The sequence below is a fragment of the Anomaloglossus baeobatrachus genome, chromosome 12 (genome assembly GCF_048569485.1).
Source record: "Anomaloglossus baeobatrachus isolate aAnoBae1 chromosome 12, aAnoBae1.hap1, whole genome shotgun sequence".
NCBI lineage: Eukaryota > Metazoa > Chordata > Amphibia > Anura > Aromobatidae > Anomaloglossus > Anomaloglossus baeobatrachus.
In genome coordinates, this window is record NC_134364.1 from 93875389 (window position 1) to 93896841 (window position 21453).

At 44.6% G+C, this 21453-nt stretch overlaps 1 protein-coding gene across 1 annotated transcript; it reads right to left on the reverse strand.

Annotated features, from left to right (window-relative positions):
- Positions 1-2825: 2825 nt before the first annotated feature.
- Positions 2826-3818, reverse strand: LOC142257591 (olfactory receptor 5AR1-like). Its single transcript, XM_075329729.1, has one exon. The coding sequence runs from the start codon at positions 3816-3818 to the stop codon at positions 2826-2828; it is 993 nt and encodes a 330-aa protein (XP_075185844.1).
- Positions 3819-21453: the final 17635 nt, after the last annotated feature.

The window sequence follows — 21453 nt, forward strand, 5'->3', positions numbered from 1 at the left end:
GACCTTTATTTCCAACAAGATGGGGCCCCTCCACATTATTCCAGAGTAGTCCGCGAGTATCTTGATGAAATATTTCCTAATAAATAGATTGTTCGGCACGTTCACCAGACTTGACCCAATAGATTTTTTCTTTTGGGGAGTACTCAAGGACAAAGTTTATAGTCGAAAACCAAAAAGTGTCAGTTATTTGAAAAATTATATAAGGGATGCATTTCAAGAAATTAATACCCGAAGAGACTTGTGCAAAAATGTTTGTCGAAGCGAAAGAGGCTTCAAAGCTGTGCAAATTGTCATGGAAAACAGTTTGATCTCCTGCATTGATAAAATGTAAGGGCTTTTGTATTATTGTTCAGAATAAAGTTTAATTCTTAATGTTATACTTGTGTTAGTAAATATAATTTTATATATAAATCAAAATAAATGTTATTCTTTTCTGTCCACCTACTTTTGGACCACCCTGTATATGGCTCCCCATCCTGGTATATGATTTCCAGTCCTTGTACATATGATCCTCCATCCTGGTACATGGTCCTCCATTCTGGTATATATAATTCTCCAATCCTGGTACTTGGTCCCTATCAGGCTGGACATTAAAAAAAAACTATTATACTCACTCTACTTCCGATTCTTCTCAGTAGATAAGCTGATCAGCATGTGTGCGAAGCACTCACACACTGATCACCAGACGTGCTCTCACATGCTGATAAGCTGACTACATGAAATGAGGATGTCACACTGCGGGGATTGGAGGGATGGTGAGTATAATAGTTTTTTTTAAAATTGTGCGGCATAATGCAGACATCTGATCAGCTGCCTGCATGAGATGAGGACGCCATGCTGTGGAAGTTCGGAGGGACGGTGAGTATAAGCTGCTCGTACCTCACATTTCTGCTCGCATCATGAAGCAAAAAAGATACAGAGCGACGACTCATCTTGAAAAAATCGTAAGTTGATGCAATCTTAAGTCAGGTTATTACTGCAATGTGATTATTCCATTTTTCTTTGAAACCCTGCCAGAGAAAGAAAGATTGTGAATACAGGGCTTTTCAATAGCCTCTCGGTTTCTGTCAAGTAATTGATGCCCCATACCGCATAGATGCTGTGGTCTTTATTGACCGAAACACTTCACGGGTTAAACTGCTGCCATTGCAAGTAGTCCTGACTTACAGTGCCTACAAGTAGTATTCAACCCCCTGCAGATTTAGCAGGTTTGATAAGATGCAAATAAGTTAGAGCCTGCAAACTTCAAACAAGAGCAGGATTTATTAACAGATGCATAAATCTTACAAACCAACAAGTTATGTTGCTCAGTTAAATTTTAATAAATTTTCAACATAAAAGTGTGGGTCAATTATTATTCAACCCCTAGGTTTAATATTTTGTGGAATAACCCTTGTTTGCAATTACAGCTAATAATGGTCTTTTATAAGACCTGATCAGGCCGGCACAGGACTCTGGAGTTATCTTGGCCCACTCCTCCATGCAGATCTTCTCCAAGTTATCTAGGTTCTTTGGGTGTCTCATGTGGACTTTAATCTTGAGCTCCTTCCACAAGTTTTCAATTGGGTTAAGGTCAGGAGACTGACTAGGCCACTGCAACACCATGATTTTTTCCCTCTTGAACCAGGCCTTGGTTTTCTTGGCTGCGCGCTTTGGGTCGGTGTCTTGTTGGAAGATGAAATGACGACCCATCTTAAGATCCTTGATGGAGGAGTGGAGGTTCTTTGCCAAAATCTCCAGGTAGGCCGTGCTATCCATCTTCCCATGGATGCGGACTAGATGGCCAGGCCCCTTGGCTGAGAAACAGCCCCACAGCATGATGCTGCCACCACCATGCTTGACTGTAGGGATGGTATTCTTGGGGTCGTATGCAGTGCCATCCAGTCTCCAAACATCACGTGTGTGGTTGGCACCAAAGATCTCGATCTTGGTCTCATCAGACCAGAGAACCTTGAACCAGTCTGCCTCAGAGTCCTCCAAGTGATCATGAGCAAACTGTAAACGAGCCTTGACATGACGCTTTGAAAGTAAAGGTACCTTACGGGCTCGTCTGGAACGGAGACCATTGCGGTGGAGTACGTTACTCATGGTATTGACTGAAACCAATGTCCCCACTGCCATGAGATTTTTTTCGGAGCTCCTTCCTTGTTGTCCTTGGGTTAGCCTTGACTCTTCAGACAAGCCTGGCCTCGGCACGGGTGGAAACTTTCAAAGGCTGTCCAGGCCGTGGAAGGTTAACAGTAGTTCCATAAGCCTTCCACTTCCGGATGATGCTCCCAACAGTGGAGACAGGTAGGCCCAACTCCTTGGAAAGGGTTTTGTACCCCTTGCCAGCCTTGTGACTCTCCACGATCTTGTCTCTGATGGCCTTGGAATGCTCCTTTGTCTTTCCCATGTTGACCAAGTATGAGTGCTGTTCACAAGTTTGGGGAGGGTCTTAATTAGTCAGAAAAGGCTGGAAAAACAGATAATTAATCCAAACATGTGAATCTCATTGTTCTTTGTGCCTGAAATACTTCTTAATACTTTAGGGGAACCAAACAGAATTCTTGTGGTTTGAGGGGTTGAATAATAAATGACCCTCTGAATAAACTTTTCACAATTTAAAAAAAAAATTAAAAAAGAAATAACATTCTTTTTTGCTGCAGTGCATTTCACACTTCCAGGCTGATCTACAGTCCAAATGTCACAATGCCAAGTTAATTCCGAATGTGTAAACCTGCTAAATCTGCAGGGGGTTGAATACTACTTGTAGGCACTGTATGTAGTCAGTAGCAGGTGTTAGATATAAAAGACAGTCTGCACTCACCATGTAAGAAGCAGGCTTAATTCCCGTGTCCACTCTCTGCATGCCCCCCTGGAATTTGACGAACATATATGGTGGATATTGGTTTTGAGTTAAATAGATTCTTTTTTACAGTGCCTTTGACATCTTTGTTTCTAACACTGTAGATGATGGGGTTCAGCATGGGGGTTACAGCTGTGTAGAGGATGGAGACAACATTGTCCATGTTCGGGGTTGACTGGGAATGTGGGCGTAAATAAAGAATCATAATATTTCCAAAGTACACAGTCACCACAATGATATGGGAGCCACATGTGGACAGAACTTTATATCTTCCTTGAGAAGAACTGATCCTCAAAATGTTGGACAGTATATGAATGTATGAAATAAGAATAAAAATAAAAGATAAGCTAGCTACGATCCCTGCCGAAATATACATTGTTACTTCATGGAGCCAAGTGTCACTGCATGACATTAGTATAAATGGAGGTACTTCACAGAAGAAGTGATTGACATCATGGGTATGGCAGAAGGACATCTGGAAGGTGAAGATGACATGGAATACGGAGTTCAAGAAGCTTATGGTCCATGACACAGTGGCCAAACCAATACACAACTTTCTGCTCATGATGGTGTTGTAATGCAGAGGTTTACAGATGGCAACATATCTATCATAGGCCATGATGGCAAGTATCAAACATTCTGTAGACCCAAGGGTCAAATGAAAATGCATCTGGACGGCACATTCCAGTAGAGAGATGCTCTTGTCTTTGGACAATGTGATCGTTAAGAGTTTGGGGACAACGGTGGAAGAGAGGAAGATATCAACAAAAGAGAGATTGAGAAGAAAAAAGTACATGGGAGTTTGGAGCTTAGGATTCACGCAAACTACAAAGATCAGAAGAAGATTTGCCAACAGAGTGGTCAAATACATCGCAAAAAATGCAAGAAAGCCAATGACCTTTAGGTAAGGAACATCAGACAAACCGAGGAGAATGAATCTGCTTGACGATGATTGGTTGACCATTTCCATAACATGTAAAGGAGAACTTGTAAAATTGGAAACTTATGTATTTGTTTCAAGGAGGTGTATCTGTTAAATATTTTAATAGTTAAAACAGCGACATGAATTTTTTTTTTAACAAACAGTAATCCTATCATGAGTGTCACATCTATGGTCGGCTTTAGGAAAAGTCCCTAGAACATGCAAGGTCATATCTTTTCTAGATGAGACATCTTTCTAAAATTTCCAAAAAAATTGGAATAACGAGCTTCAAATATTCAGTGTAAAACATATTGTATTTGAATTTGGCAATTCACTCAAATTTGTAAAGAATTTTATATTTACATTAACTTTATTCAAAAGTTATGTTTTCGGGTCCCATAACAAAAGTAAGCGAAAATTAAAGGCACACTCAACTTCTTTGTTATTTTGGTTTTCATTCTCGGACTGTAGGTCGTCAACCCTACAAAGGTAGGGGCCCAAAAAGTCTCCTACTAAGGCATCCGGCATTTCGCCAAATTGCTGGATCCAGTACGCTCCAGTACAGTGTAAATACTGTACAATGGCATGCCGGCAAGCTCCGCTCACATTTTATACACAAGAAAGGGAGGGCACCAAAGATTAATGACACAACGGGATCAGACCACTAGCACATTAAGAAAACTGTAGAAGTAGAAGCAAGAGAGAAGAATGTGCACAAAAAGTGGGATCACCAATTTATAAATATACAAAAATATCTTTATTCAAAAAGGACACAAAAAACCACATACATGTATTAAAATCAATTAAAAAAAGCAGAAAGCTACGCTGCGTTGCATTTCTTACGCATGCGCACATGCGATCTTCTATATTGTATTTACATCATGTGACCTGGATCACGTGGCAAGATGGCGGTCACCACCGGCGTCCTCCGGCTCCATGGTGCTCTCTCCTTGCTCTATCCTCTCATGCTGGTAGGCAATTTTGTAACCATTGTTTCACTATAAAAGGTACACTGTTCACCACATCACACACTTTCCCCTGAGGAAGCTACACTTGGTTTGTAGCGATACGCGTGGGGCCTCTACCTCACCCCTCCATTCTTTGCCTCTACCCCTCTCTGTGTCCATCTATAGGTAGTATTGGTCTCTCCATTTTTTGCCTAGCATTTCATCTAGCTTGGCTGTAATTCTTGTTTCTATGCCTATTTGAGTTTCCAATTCACCTATGTTTTACTGTGACATGTGAGCCTCATATCTGTTGTATTGCACTTTATATTCCATGCATTCTGTCATGCTGATTGGCCAGTTTTTGGACACTTCATATATTGTTGTGGATTCTTATTAGTGGGTTTTCCCATAACATAATCCATATATTTTCTGCTTAGAGTGGGGTTCTGGCCATTTGAGGGTGTTTGGTTTGTTGGTTGTCATACCATTGGCATCCATTGTGTGTTTTCATAAGCTTTCTGCTTTTTTAATTGATTTTAATACATGTATGTGTTTTTTTGTGTCCTTTTTGAATAAACATATTTTTGTATATTTATAAATTGGTGATCCCACTTTTTGTGCACATTCTTCTCTCTTGCTTCTGCTTTCACAAAGCTCCGGTCACATGCTCTGGTCACATGACAGCATGTGACTTGAGATTACCGCAATGCCATTGTACTGTATTACACTGCACTAGAGTGTGCCGGATCCAGCAATCTGGCAAAATGCCGGATGTGTGAAACGGGCCTTAAGGGTCATTTACATGCTGCGACATTGCTAACGATATATCGTCAGGGTCACGGTATTTGTGATGCACATCCGGCGTCGTTAGCGACATCGCAGCGTGTGATACCAAGGAGCGACACTCAACGATCGCAAAAACGTCAAAAATTGTTGATCGTTGAGACGTCGCTCCTTTCCGAAATATCGGTGATGGTGCATGCCACAGGTTGTTCGTCGCTCCAGCGGCATCACACATCGCTGTGTGTGACCCCGCAGGAGCGATGACCATCTCCTTAAGGCCCTGTCACACACAGAGATAAATCTGTGGTAGATCTGAGGTTGCAGTGAAATTGTGGACAATCAGTGCCAGGTTTGTGGCTGTGTACAAATGGAACAATATGTCTATGATTTCATTGCAACCACAGATCTGCCAAAGATTTATCTCTGCGTGTGACGGGGCCTTTACCTGCGTCCACCGGCAATGAGGAAGGAAGGAGGTGGGCGGCATGTTACGGCCGTTCATCTCCGTCCCTCCTCTGCTATTGGGCGGCCGCTTAGTGACGTCGCTGTGACACCGAACACACCTCCCCCTTGAGGAAGGGATTGTTCAGCGGTCACAGCGACGTCGCTGCACAGGTATGTGCGTGGGATGCTGTCGTAGCAATAATGTTCGCTACCGCAGCAATCATCAAATGTCGCAAGTACGATGGGTGCGGGTGCTATCACGCTTGACATCGCTAGCGATGTTGCAGCGTGTAAAGCACCCTTTTGTTGTGCAATGCCATGACATCATGACATCATATGTATGGCCTAGTCAGTCTCTGCAGCCTGTGTATAAAGACCGGAATGAGGAGAGCTGCGAATTTCTAGATTCGATGAAGCTAATCACCAAAATATTTGGATCTTGGTGAATATATTTTATTATTTGTAAAACGCACACAATGAAAATAACATTTAAAATACCAAGTTCTAAATTAATATAAAATAATGTTTTAACTTACTGTAAATTATAACCTAGTTACCGCATGTAATTTAAGATTTAATCATCCTTGCCTAAGATCATTTGCTCGTATGGACAGGTGAACTGTTTCTCCTACAGATGGGCTGGGTAATGTGCGGCCCCCGTAGGCCACATCTGGCCCTTTGGCTGTTCCAGTCCAGCCAGTGGATGGAGACAGCTAAAGGGCTGAAAATGGTGGACGGCAGGCTGCACCATGCACTCTGCGGCCCGATGACGTCACATCGGGACGTCTGCTGTGTGGAGGGTCAGTGAACCGGGGAGCCACAGGGGAAAGGGAGCAAGGTGAGTATGTGGTGCGTTCTTTTCACACCAGTCATACCTAGTGTTTCTATCAATTTACACTCTCATCTTTGGTGCACAGACAATCGAAAAGCAGTTTCTTATCAATTTGTTTAGCTTTCTTATTTAAAAAGGTATTTAGATTTATTGGGATTGTAATATGTATTAGCAATTGTGTTGCTTATTTAAATTTATTTTAAAACATTATTTTAGATCCTTTTAGTAATTTACAATTCTGAAGTGTATTTTTATTCAGCTTTTGCAATGTTATGAATCTTTAAAATTTACTCCATTTTCTTATTTTGCAATATTTTCTGTAAAACTCCATATTGAAAGTGCTGTTTTACCTTCCTTGTTCTTTACAAGCTGCTTTGAACTGTTGATCTAGCAAGAATCTGTACTTACACACTAGTTATAAATATGCTCTATGCTAAGCATGAGGAAGGGCAGTGAAAAAGCACAGATCATTGGTTGTGTATGGATTCTGGTCTGATCAGCAGTTCAAAGTAGCTACTAAATGCATTAACTAAGCAGTAATAACAGCACTTTGAGAATGGAGTTTGGGAGTAAGGCAAAATAAGGTGATGAATTTCTTTAACTTTCTTATTTAAAAACGTATTTCCATTTACTAGGATTGTAATGCGTATTAGAATTTATTTTGCTAATTAAAATCTATAATTTACTATTCTGAAGTCTGGTTTTTCAAGTATAATTATTGATCAGCTTTTGCAAAGTCATTGAATCTTGAAAATATACTCCATTTTGTTATTTTGTATTATTTTCTGCAAAACTCCAAATTCAAAGTGCTGTTTTACTTTCCTAGTTCATGTACTTTACAAGTTGCTTTGAACTGTTGCTGTATTAAGAATCTGAACTTACCCACTAGTTACAAATGTGCTCTATGCTAAGCATGAAAAAGGGCAATGGAAAAGGACACATCAATGGTTGAGTATGGATTCTTGTCTGAGCAGCAGTTGAAAGCAGCTACTAAATGCATTAACTAAGCAGTAATAACAGCACTTTCAGAATGGAGTTTGGGAGTAAGGCAAGATAAGGTGATGAATTTGTTTAGCTTTCTTATATAAAAGGTATTTAGATTCATTAGGATTGTAATATGTATTAGCAATTTTTTTTTTTGCTAATTTCAATTTATTTTAAACCATTATTGTAGATCCTTTTGTTAATTTACTATTCTGAAGTTTGTTTTTTTTCAAATATAATTATTGATCAGCTTTTGCAAAGTTATGACTGTTGAAAATATACTCCGTTTTGTTATTTTGCATTATTTCATGCAAAACTCCATACTCAAAGTGCTGTTTTACCTTCTGGTTCATGTTTTTTACAAGCTGCTTGGAACTGTTGCTCTAGCAAGAATCTGTACTTATACACTACTTGCAAACACGCTCTATGCTAAACTTGGGGAAGGGCAGTGGAAAGGCACACATCAATGGTTGAGTACGAATTCTTGTCTGAGCTGCAGTTCAAAGCAGCTACTAAATATATTAACTAATAGTAACAATAAATCCATAAAAAACAAATTAGCATGAAGAGAAGAGGACCCTAAATGAAGGATCACTCTTGAAAAGACATGTATTTTTTATTATTCATTAGAAAAACAATATTTATATATATATATATATATATATATATATATATATATATATATATATATATATATATATATAAAAAAAAATTTTTTTTTTTTTAAAATTGCATATTGGGGGGTAGTTGGGTATAAAGGCAAAATGGGCCTGCAAATATCAAAAGAAAGGCCAATTTTAAAGGGAATCCTAATAATATTAAATAATTTATTATGACAATTAGGAAAAGCCAATCTAAAAATATACATATATACCTGACACAGAAGGAATAGCTAATAAGATACAGCAATCATAGCGTTAACCACATAGGTGCAAGCATGGTACCAATTCTCCCTACTAGTCCACTACTTGCATCAGTACTATCAGTTAGGAATGTACAAAGCTGCACCTGGAATTAACATAACCATATAGCAAAAAGGATCAAGAAGTGCAGGCAGGCCAAGGCGAAGAGGTAAAGTCCTCCACAGAAGGAAAGACCCTCTAGCAAGAATCTGTACTTACACATTAGTTGCAAACATGCTTTATGATAAACATGGGGAAGGGGAGTGTAAAAGCACACATCAATGGTTGAGTACGGATTCTTGTCTGAGCAGCAGTTCAAAGCAGCTACTAAATGTATTAACTAAATAGTAATAACAGCACTTTCAGAATGGAGTTTGGGAGTAGGTAAGGCAAAATAAGGTGATGAAGAATTTTTTTCCTTTACAACATACTGTATAATCATCAGAATATTGCACCATATTAAAAATCAATATCTGTTAACCAAAAATTGAAATAAATAAAAATAAAATTAAAATTATTTTAATGTGCAGTCCTAGTCAAGACGTATATTAATCTTACTTTGTATTTCTGTTGATAACATATGACTTTTATTTGCTTAAAAAAAAAATTCTGTTTGATTGTTCTTCACTTAGAGGGCTACATCATAACAGCTTTGTTCTTGTTGGACGTCTGGGTGCCCCGCTCCTTTTAGGTGTCTGTTGCTGACTATGAGGAAGAATGATTCCGGCAGTTCCCGTAGGCTGGAACAAATGTGAACTCTGCAGCGCTCGCCTTAAGTAATATTCTAATCAATTTCTAATTGCTCCCAGAAGATATAGACAGTCTCATAAATGATCCCTCCGTACACAATTGCTACGTTTTAAACAAAGTTGTGCCCTCTTCATATAACAGTTAAATAGACAATTGGAAAGTATATACTGATCGATCGAAAGACATAGGTCATTTTCTTTATCTGTGGTTATAAGGAAATACTTATCAAAAAATTATATAATGTTTATATTATGCCCGGTAGTGGACAACACCTTCAACTTCCTAACCTTTTTGATGATTCATTATATGTTTTCAGAATTCTTTCATTTCGACCTTGATAACAATCACCATGATTAAAATATTTTATAATTTTTTTTTATCTAAAAAATACAGCCAATTCCAACAAAAAGTATAAGGTGAACAAAGAATTTATACCAATATGTTTTCCCATATGGAAAAAACCTGTTAAGGCCACTTTACACGAAGTGACATCGCTAACGAGATGTCGTTGGGGTCCCGGAATTTGTGACGCACATCCGGCCTCATTAGCGACGTTGTTGCGTGTGATACGTGCGAGTGATCGTTAACGATGGAAAATACTCACCTTATCGTTGATTGTTGACACGTCGTTCCTTTTCAAAAAATCGTTGATTGTTTAGGACTCAGGTTGTTCATCGTACCCGAGGCAGCACACATCGCTACGTGTGACACCGCGGGAACGATGAACTACAGGTTACCTTTGGCCGCCGGCAATGCAGAAGGAAGAAGGTGGGCGGCATGTTATGTCCCGCTCATCTCCGCCCCTCTGCTTCTATTTGGCGGCCAATTAGTGACGCCGCTGTGACGCCGTACGAACTGCCCCCTTAGAAAAGAGGCAGCGACGTCACTAGGCAGGTAAGTCCGTGTAGCGGCTCCTAACGATACTGTGCGCCACGGGCAGTGATTTGCCCGTGACACACAACCGGCGGGGGCGGGTGCTTTCACCAGAGATATCGCTAGCGATATTGCTGCGTGTAAAGCCCCCTTTAAGGCTCTGATGAAAGGAAATAAACCTGTTATGTGTAACGCTGCGTCCCTGCCTCTCTCCTCTTGCAGGGACACACATTGACTCACCGCCGCAGCCAGGTCCCTCGCTGCACAGGGTCTCTGCTCGCTCCTCCATGTGGGTCCCCTGCCACCCACTTTCCGTAGTCAGTACGCGCGTCACAGGACCTTTGGGAGTGGTTCTCTCTTAATGGGTCAGTGTTCCACTCCCAGGAAGTGTCTTTCAGCCTATTACTGAGAGGCACTGGGTATTTAGAGCAATCTCCCACTAGAGGAGATCAACACCATAGATTTTGTAAGGCTGGTTTCAGACGTCCGTGTTGTACGTACATGTGACATCCGTTTTTAACACAGATGTCACACATACCCATGTTACCTTATTGTGTACACACAGCCGTGTTTTCACAAAGACCGTGTGGCCCCGCTATTTCACATGGAGACGTGTCAGTTTTTCTCCGGCAGCATGGGTGTCAAACGGACCGCACTCTGATGTGATCCGTGTGACATCATTGTGACACGTAGCAGAGAAAACACGGGATTTTAAATAAAAAGATTTTCTATATTTACCTGTATCCAGCGATGCTGCCTCCTGCTGCTGACCCCCGGTCATTATTTTCATTGATTATTCACCGCAGTGAGCAGCTGGGAGCAGGGGCATCGAGGTGACAGCGCAGGAGACAGCACCGCCGAGGATAGCATCGCTGGGGACATCACTAGTGACAGGTGAGTATCCTGCCAGCAGTGTGTGTGCAGGGACATCCAGGAGGTCATCGGATTTCCTAATGAACTCTGATGACCTCCTGATGACACCCCTGCGACAACTGCGCTACAGCGAGAGTCACGATGGTGACTTCCAAAGGTTCTTGAGAGTTCATTGGGAACTCCTATGACCCCCTGGATGTCACTGCACAAACTGCTGTACAGTGCCTACAAGTAGTATTCAACCCCCTGCAGATTTAGCAGGTTTACACATTCGGAATTAACTTGGCATTGTGACATTTGGACTGTAGATCAGCCTGGAAGTGTGAAATGCACTGCAGCAAAAAAAAATGTTATTTCTTTTTTTATTTTTTTTTTTTAAATTGTGAAAAGTTTATTCAGAGGGTCATTTATTATTCAACCCCTCAAACCACCAGAATTCTGTTTGGTTCCCCTAAAGTATTAAGAAGTATTTCAGGCACAAAGAACAATGAGCTTCACATGTTTGGATTAATTATCTCTTTTTCCAGCCTTTTCTGACTAATTAAGATCCTCCCCAAACTTGTGAACAGCACTCATACTTGGTCAACATGGGAAAGACAAAGGAGCATTCCAAGGCCATCAGAGACAAGATCGTGGAGGGTCACAAGGCTGGCAAGGGGTACAAAACCCTTTCCAAGGAGTTGGGCCTACCTGGGAGCATCATCCGGAAGTGGAAGGCTTATGGAACTACTGTTAGCCTTCCACGGCTTGGACAGCCTTTGAAAGTTTCCACCCGTGCCGAGGCCAGGCTTGTCCGAAGAGTCAAGGCTAACCCAAGGACAACAAGGAAGGAGCTCCGGGAAGATCTCATGGCAGTGGGGACATTGGTTTCAGTCAATACCATAAGTAACGTACTCCACCGCAATGGTCTCCGTTCCAGACGAGCCCGTAAGGTACCTTTACTTTCAAAGTGTCATGTCAAGGCTCGTCTACAGTTTGCTCATGATCACTTGGAGGACTCTGAGACAGGCTGGTTCAAGGTTCTCTGGTCTGATGAGACCAAGATCGAGATCTTTGGTGCCAACCACACATGTGACGTTTGGAGACTGGATGGCACTGCATACGACCCTAAGAATACCATCCCTACAGTCAAGCATGGTGGTGGCAGCATCATGCTGTGGGGCTGTTTCTCAGCCAAGGTGCCTGGCCATCTGGTCCGCATCCATGGGAAGATGGATAGCACGGCCTACCTGGAGATTTTGGCCAAGAACCTCCGCTCCTCCATCAAGGATCTTAAGATGGGTCGTCATTTCATCTTCCAACAAGACAACGACCCAAAGCACACAGCCAAGAAAACCAAGGCCTGGTTCAAGAGGGAAAAAAATCAAGGTGTTGCAGTGGCCTAGTCAGTCTCCTGACCTTAACCCAATTGAAAACTTGTAGAAGGAGCTCAAGATTAAAGTCCACATGAGACACCCAAAGAACCTAGATAACTTGGAGAAGATCTGCATGGAGGAGTGGGCCAAGATAACTCCAGAGACCTGTGCCGGCCTGATCAGGTCTTATAAAAGACGATTATTAGCTGTAATTGCAAACAAGGGTTATTCCACAAAATATTAAACCTAGGGGTTGAATAATAATTGACCCACACTTTTATGTTGAAAATTTATTAAAATTTAAGTGAGCAACATAACTTGTTGGTTTGTAAGATTTATGCATCTGTTAATAAATCCTGCTCTTGTTTGAAGTTTGCAGGCTCTAACTTGTTTGCATCTTATCAAACCTGCTAAATCTGCAGGGGGTTGAATACTACTTGTAGGCACTGTATACTCACCTGTCCCCGACGAGGTCCCCGGCGGTGCTGTCCTTGGAGGTGCTGTACCCAGCCTGTCCCCGCAATGCTACGACTTCCAAATCCTCGGGCAGTGAATAATGAAAATAATGAGCGGGAGTCAGGAGCTGGAGACAGCATCGCTGGATACAGGTAAATATAGAACATCTTTTCATTGCAGAGACACGTGTTTTACCCGGTATGTGTCACACGTATGCAAACATGGATATCACACGTGTGACCATAACCATGCGTGTGACTGGTACCTGATTAAACACGGACGTCTGAAACCAGCCTTAGTCAGTTTGTTCTGTCTAGTCAGTTGTCATGTCACCTGTCCAGTCTGGTCCTGTCCAGCCCATACCTGGTTCCCAGCCTATCCTGCCTGTTGGCACCTGGGTCCAGCCTATCCTTCCCGTACCTGGTTCCCAGCCTATCCTGCCTTTTGGCACCTGGGTCCAGCCTGTCCTTCCCGTACCTGGTTCCTGATTCCTACTCTGAATGCTATGCCTCTCTTTTCCAAACTGAACTATTATATGGGCTAGAATAGAACCTGCATAAGGAAAATGTTCAGTTTGCACCAGTTCAGACTATGAGATTAGGAAGTTGAGGCAATTTTTTCTAGTTTGTATTATGGAGTTATGTCCTTTGTCTGCGCACTCCTCCCAGTTATTTCAGGTATTTTTAATTTTCCTTTTGCAGGTTCTATTCTAGCCCATATCATAATTCAGTTTGGACAAGAGAGGCATAGCATTTAGAGTAGGACCCAGATAAGAGTTACACCTTGACGTTGGTAACTGGGCACAAGTCAATTTGGACACCTTTATTTGCTAAGTAACTCATATTTTTTAAAAAAAAAAATTTTTCATGCTTTCTTAGCAGTAATGCGTATTGACATTCCAATATTCACCATCTACATTCTTGTTTTTTCTCCTTCCCTTTACTTGAGTGAAACTGCTATTTTTGAATATTTTATGTCATGTTCAGTATGCACCAATTCAGACTATGAGATTAGGAAGTGCCGGCAATTTTTTCTAGTTCATCAAGAACCATAGACACATCCAGGCTGCAGATGGTAACTGAGCTAATGCGATTTAAAGTCTGCGCAGAATAATACAGAGCAACAAGGCAACACTTCTAAAATCAGCAAAATATTAACATAGACAAAATGGTACCCAACCCACCATAACACTACCCCCAAAAATTCTAGCAAAGTTATACAATACCTTAATGTACCGCCCCGGGGCTCAGCCAGCTGCCGAGCCGCTCGGATCCGTGCTCGTTGGTGGGTGGCTCGAGCTCCTCACGGACCCAGGGGTCACGTCACTCTGAAAGGGGGTTGGTGCTACACGTAGGGACTTCGGTGGGGAGGTCCACGGCCGGAGCCGCGGTTGTTTGTAGGGGATTTGAGTTCAAGACGCCACCCACGGGTTGTGGTGAATGGATGGACACCACCGCTGCCGTTGACTAGGCTCCCGGGGACGGTGTTATGCAGCTTGGTGCTAAGCTAACCCCTCTGTGGGTAGGGGTGATGGTCCCGGGGCCTGAGGCGTTGCTGTAAATTGTTGGTGTAGGGAAGTGTTGATGTGCTCGGCCCGAGGGCACTGGTGTACTCACTATTTCAAATACGCTGGAGTCTCTGGTAAACCAAACAAGATGGTGGACGGTGCCCGCAGCCGGCTACTTTTCTCCCCTTTTTCTCGGGTGGGTGGTTGCCTCCTTTCTCCTGCACCTTTTGTGCATGTGTGCAACTGCCTACGCTTCAGCGATGGTAGTCCGCTCCCCAGCTGGATGTGTGCTGAGGAACCCGTTTGCCTGCAGACGCTGGCCATTTGGATCTCTATGCCTTGCCGGTGGCTTTCTATCCTTGTTGGGGTGGGCTGTTGTCTTCAGTCAGGCCTTGGATGGGAAGGGACCTTGAGTCCAGTCCTCAATCAGTTGATTTGACTCAGCCCAGTTGTTTCTGGGCCTCGTACTGGGTCTGAGTACCCCTCCTGGTGCTTCGGTTTCCAAACGGTTCCCCGGTTCAGTACCGGTGGGCCACCGCCCATCCCCGGTCCCTACGGTTCCACCGGCTGTAATCCCAGCTCATGCAGACGGCCACCACCGTCTGCCTCCTGGCCACAGGGTGGTCTAGGCTACGACCCGGACCCCTGACAAACTTTCTCTTCTCCTCTGTCACTCTCCCTACTCCTCTCCTTCCTTTCCCTTTCACTCCCCATGGGGTATTCCTCTGCTTTTCCCGACTCAGGGCCCTCCGAACTTCTTGGTGGGCGGAACCAACTGACTGGTTCAATGCCGGGTGTACGTAACTAGTTATCCGGGTTCCAGATCCCGATCCTGGTGGCCCATTGGGAGGTGAGGGTATACGTCTCGACGGGAGACAAAAACTTCTGCCTCCAGTCCCGGTACAAAGATGAACCCCCATCCATGCTGGGGGTCAAACCGCCGGACTTGGCCCTCGTACTTCAGGCCTTGCACCCAGTAATTGGCGCTCCTCAGATTCTCCTTTTCTTTAATAGTCCGGGCTAGGACCTCTGCCCTTCTCTTCTCCCGGGCTGCAAGCTCCCGGCCCAGTTGGCGCTGCTGCCGCTTCCAGTACGAAGCGTCTGCATGCTCCCCTTGCGCACGGGTTGGGCCCAGCCGGAGCTCCCCCGTGCCGACTACGACCGGCACCTCCACTGGGGAACCCTGCTGTGTCGTGGCCTTCGGTGCTGCCTTGCAGCGGCAACCCTGCACTGCCTCAGCTGAGACCTGGGTTCAGGATGCGGCCAGCTTTACCTGCTGGGCGGATCTTTGGATCTTAGCTGCCGTCATCTTGGCCGGGCGGACTGCCGGGGCCTTGGCCTTCTGGGGCGCGGTCACTCCCGGGGCTGATGCATCCTCCTTAGGAATGGGCACCTTCCATAGTAACGGAATCGTTGTGCGCGGAACATGAGGCCGTCCGCAGGTTGCCTCCAAAGGTGGGCCCTCACAGGCGGAGAGGACGGGTTCCACCACCGGTGTCGGGGGTGGCGGACCAAGCGGGGAAGCAGCGGTAACCGGTACAGGCGGTGGAGAAGGCGATAGGAGAAGTGAAGGCAGACCGGGTCCCTCAGCTTTTCCCGCCTCAGGGCCCTCCGAACTCCTCGGTGGGCGGAGCCAACCACCTGGTTCTGCCCACCTGGTGTGTACGTCAGAACCTGAGAGGGGTGACTCAGGGTTTTTAGGTCAACTGATGGTACCCTTTTTAGGGGAAGGTTGTTGTGAGGAGGTCTAACTGTGACTACCTGGCGAGTCCAGGGCATCACATTAACTTTACACGACCTTGGATGTAACTATGTGTGATGCCCCTGCACTAGTTAGGGTGTCACAGGGAACTGCACTCCTGTCCTTATAGTGCAGAACCCACCCTCCTTGGTTCCAGGTTCCACCCAGTAGTATTGCTGCCAACCGCATTCAAACTCCCAATCCACACTCACACCAGTACAGGACAGACAAACCAGTGGGTAGGTCTAGAGAGGAAAGGGCCACCCACCGAAGAGTTAAGCAGACTAGTGGGAGATGACAAGTCAGTCGGCTCCAGGGGAGCAAAGGGAGAGAGAACAGGGGATTGGAGCCCCCATGAGAAGTGAAGTAGTGGCCCTCATAGTGTGAGGGGCCAAGGAGTTGAAGCTCCTGAGAGATCGGACTAAATTGGGACACAACAAAAGCAATACTATTGGGAGCGGATACCTGGACGTGCTCTCCTTCCCAAGCAGCAATGGAACACTGGGACTTTTGGTTCACCGGCAGCATGTGTGTGTAATGACTTTACAAAACATCATCCAGCACCACGACTACTGGTCTGAGTGAGTACATGGTCATCCCCTGATTCCAGCAAGCCTGCGCTTCCCTGCATCCCACCATCCAGAGTCCCAGGGCCTTCCCTACCAGTGGAGGGTAACGTCATCTGGCTGCCCCTATTCCATCACCCCGGGTACTACGGGGTGGCGGTACTCCCTATTACCGCACACCACAGGTGGCGGGATGAACTATTTCTCCCCTGTAAATTGCCCCTTCTTCATTTGACTGTGGCCCCTAGCCCCCGGGTCCGGAGACCCTTGAGCCACGAGTAATCACCCCCTGATCCGAGTGGTTCAACCGCTGCAGGGGCGGCACATATGCATTCTAGATGGGACCTAGGTTGTACAGCATAGATACAATTAGATACAGAAGCTGTGCCCTGCACGATTGCCGAAGGGGACTTGGCTTTCCCGACAGCCGATCCCTGGCTCTCATAACCAGGAATGGTCCCCATGCCGATATTGATCATGGCACTTAAGGAATTGGGACAGGGATTGCACTCCTTCCCACCTCCGATTGGTGCCCCTGCGATGTAATTGCGAAAGTCCATGGTGACCTGAGTAGAGTTGAGCGCGGTTCGAGGTTCTCCATTTCGCGGTTCGAGTGATTTTTGGGGGTGTTCTAGATAGAACTAGAACTCGAGCTTTTTGCTAAAGCTCGATAGTTCTAGATACGTTCAAGAACGGTTCTAGCAGCAAAAAGCAGGGCTTTTTACAGCTACAGTGTGCAGGAGCCATCGCTGGCAGCCTGCCAGAAGCTGGTAACTAAGATAAACATCGGGTATCCAAGCTTTGGTTAGTAACCCGATGTTTATCCTAGTTACGTGCAGGAAGCCCACACTTCCCTGCTCAGCTCACTCCGCCCCCTCCTGCACGCGGCATGTACACATACATACACACACACACACACACACACATGTCCCCAGCCATGCAGTCCACGACACTGACGTCCTCCTGTCACTCTGCACACATGGTTCCGCTCGGCTTACCTGCGGTGATGAAGTCCCGACCTCAGCGCTGTCACTGTCCTCCATGGCCGCCGCTTGTCACATCACCTTCTCTCGCTTCCGACCCGAGACTGACTAGCGGTGACGTCACGGGCCTCTTGCGATACTTGGCTGTGAAGGAGGCGGCCATTGAACTCAGTGACAGGTGCTGTCAGCAGTGCAGGAGATCAGCGCAGGTAATGTACCTCGCTGACAGAAGCACTTGTCATGCCCTGCAGTGACCTGGGCTGACCCATTGATGTTAGCTCAGGTCACTGCACTGCTCTCCCATCCAATGGGGAACATCCTGCTCTTCATTGACTGGGACAGTGTGGATCGTCATGGCAACCCCTTGGATTACACCAGACCTGGATTTGTTTTTCTTTCTAATAAATTGGTTAAAGAGGGAATGTATTGGGGAGTATTTTTTCAAATAAAAATGTGTTTGTCATCTATTTTTTTTATTACTGACTGGGTTGATGATGTCGGGTATCTGATAGACGCCTGACCTCACCAACCCCAGGGCTTGGTGCCAGGTGACATTACACATCTGGTATTAACCCCATATATTACCCCGTTTGCCACCGCACCAGGGTGCGGGATGAGCTGGGGCGAAGCACCAGGATTGGCACATCTAATGGATGCACCACTTCTGGGGCGGCTGCGGCCTTCTATTTTTAGGCTGGGGAGAGTCCAATAACCATGGACCTCCCTAGTCTGAGAATATCAGACCACAGCTGTCTGCTTTACTTTGGCTGGTGATCCAATTTTGGGGGGACCCCTACGTGTTTTTTTTTTTTAATTATTTATTTAATTTAAAATAACAGCGTGGGGTGCCCTCAGTTTTGGATTACCAGCCAAGGTGAGGTTGCCAGCTGTGGTCTGCAGGCTGCAGCCGTCTGCTTTACCCTAGCTGGCTACAAAAATAGGGGGAACCCTACGTCATTTTTTTTTTCATTTTTTTGGCTAAATACAAAGCTAAGCACCCCTTAGTGCCACATGAAAGGCACCAAAGGGTGCAAAATTACAAAATGCAGGAGAGTGGGACATTGTGTGTCTTTCTGCCATTATAATGACAGAAAAGACTGATATGAAGTGCACAAGCACAAGAAAATCACCAGAGCGCTCTACGCTGTGAAAAGCAGTAGAAAATGGCACTGGAGTGAACATGTGACCGCCTCATGTAGGATGAAGCTATGGATCCTGGGTAAATTTATGCATTTACCCTCCTTCAGTTTTTTTGCAGTACACAAAAAACGGAAGGCACACGAATGACAAACAGATGACATACGGACCATCTACGAAACGGAAACGGATGCCACATGGATGCACCCGTGAAAAAAAATGGACTGTTTTTTGCAGACCGCAAAAATGGATCGGTCGTGTTAATGTAGCCTTATTCTGATCTGCCGTTTATAAACAGCAGGCAGAAATAAGTGAATAACGCCCCCCAGCGTCAGAAAATCTCCGGGGTTTCAGGGCTAGCTGAGACCCTGGAGATCATGATTCAGGACGGTTTTTCCGGTCCCCGCTCACGTGATCACAGGTATACACCGTACACCGATGATCACGTTACAGTAAATGACAGCGCCGGTAAAAAATTATTTATCTCCCATCTGGCATGAACAAACATGATAAATCTCCTCCCCGGTCCCCTCCGGTCCCCCGGTGTCGCCAAAGTGCCCCCCCTGATGCCCTCCCAGAAATCCAAGATGGCCGCGCACACAGCAGCGCGCTGGCCGCATTCACCCTACTCCTCTGATTTCTGTCGCATGTGCCATGACACATGCGACAGAAAACTCCTCCCCAGGCCCTGCCAGGTCACCCCCTATAACCCCACCGGTGTTCCCCGGTGTCCCACGGTACCTGTGCAGCGTTGATCCCCCACGGCCCTCTCCTTCACAATAGACGCTGCCGCATGCACAGAGCGGCTGTCAGCTCAGCTTCCTGTGTTCAGACACAGTGAGTGGTGGTTATGCATCTGTAAGCTAAATGGGCGGCACGGTGGCTCAGTGGTTAGCACTGCAGTCTTGCAGCGCTGAGGTCCTGGGTTCAATTCTCACCAAGGACACCATCTGCAAGGAGTTTGTATGTTCTCCCTGTGTTTGCGTGGGTTTCCTCCGGGTACTCCGGTTTCCTCCCACACTCCAAAGACATACAGCGCTATGGAATTAATAACGCTATATAAATGAATAAATTATTATTATTACTGCAATGCCCTGCTCAGGAGGTAAGGAACATAATTGATCAGGAGAGCTATATACTACATTTCCAAATGGAGGGATTTGCTTTTATAGTTTCCCTGCTGAACGACTACCAAACATGAGAGTCCGTTATACGCCACAAGAAAACACATCTAAATAGCGAGCTCTGTTGTTAAGTATTCATTCAGCTGGATAACTGGACTTAAAGGGGTATTCCATCTCCAAGATCCTATCCCCAATATATAGTAGGTGGAATAGCAATAATATCAGCAAATACCAATATTTGGAAATGTAGAATAGTTCTCCTTATTAAATTAGTGAGTAACCTCGGCACTCTAAATCTCCCAGACTAAGTCAGTAAGTCACAACGGATAGTAACGCAAAATCAATCTTTATTGGTCCGTATTAAGAAAAAAAAATTTTTTCACAAGCATATATGTTTTTGTCCAAAACAAGTTACAAATGACGTTTCGGCCTGAGCCTTCGTCAGATTGGACTTATCTGCATGTAATTATGAAAAATGACAATAATCAGTATCACATAAGAGTGAGAGAACAATAACATAAACTCGAACAATGTAGAGGTACAATTGGGATGCAGCAAAAAAATTGCAACACAGCAAGAAATGAAACACATGATACAAATGTCATAATACAGTACAAGGACAATATAGTAATGACAAATATGGGGTCAGAGAAGGCTTAGACAGCTCTGGTACGAAAGAGATGTCAATCATAAAGTAACATGTGCAGTAGGTGTAGAGCTACACTATGCATGGCAGAGCTAATGGGTAGACCGACCATAGAAAAAAAAACGGAGAAAAAGTGGAGAAGTGGAGAAAAAGTGGAGAAAAAGTGGAGAAAAAGTGGAGAAGAAGTGGAGAAGTGGAGAAAAAGTGGAGAAGAAGTGGAGAAGTGGAGAAGAAGTGGAGAAAAAGTGGAGAAAAAATGGAGAAAAAATGGAGAAAAAGTGGAGAAAAAGTGGAGAAAAAGTGGAGAAGAAGTGGAGAAAAAGTGGAGAAAAAGTGGAGAAGAAGTGGAGAAAAAGTGGAGAAAAAGTGGAGAAAAAGTGGAGAAGAAGTGGAGAAAAAGTGGAGAAAAAGTGGGGAAAAAGTGGGGAAAAAGTGGGGAAAAAGTAGAGAAAAAGTGGAGAAAAAGTGGAGAAAAAGTGGAGAAAAAGTGGGGAAAAAGTGGAGAAAAAGTGGAGAAAAAGTGGAGATAAAGTGGAGAAAAAGTGGGGAAAAAGTGGAGAAAAAATGGGGAAAAAATGGGGAAAAAGTGGGGAAAAAGTGGAGAAGGAGTGGAGAAGTGGAGAAAAAGTGGAGAAGAAGTGGAGAAGTGGAGAAAAAGTGGGGAAAAAGTGGAGAAAAAGTGGAGAAAAAGTGGAGAAGAAGTGGAGAAGAAGTGGAGAAAAAGTGGAGAAAAAGTGGGGAAAAAGTGGAGAAAAAGTGGAGAAAAAGTGGGGAAAAAGT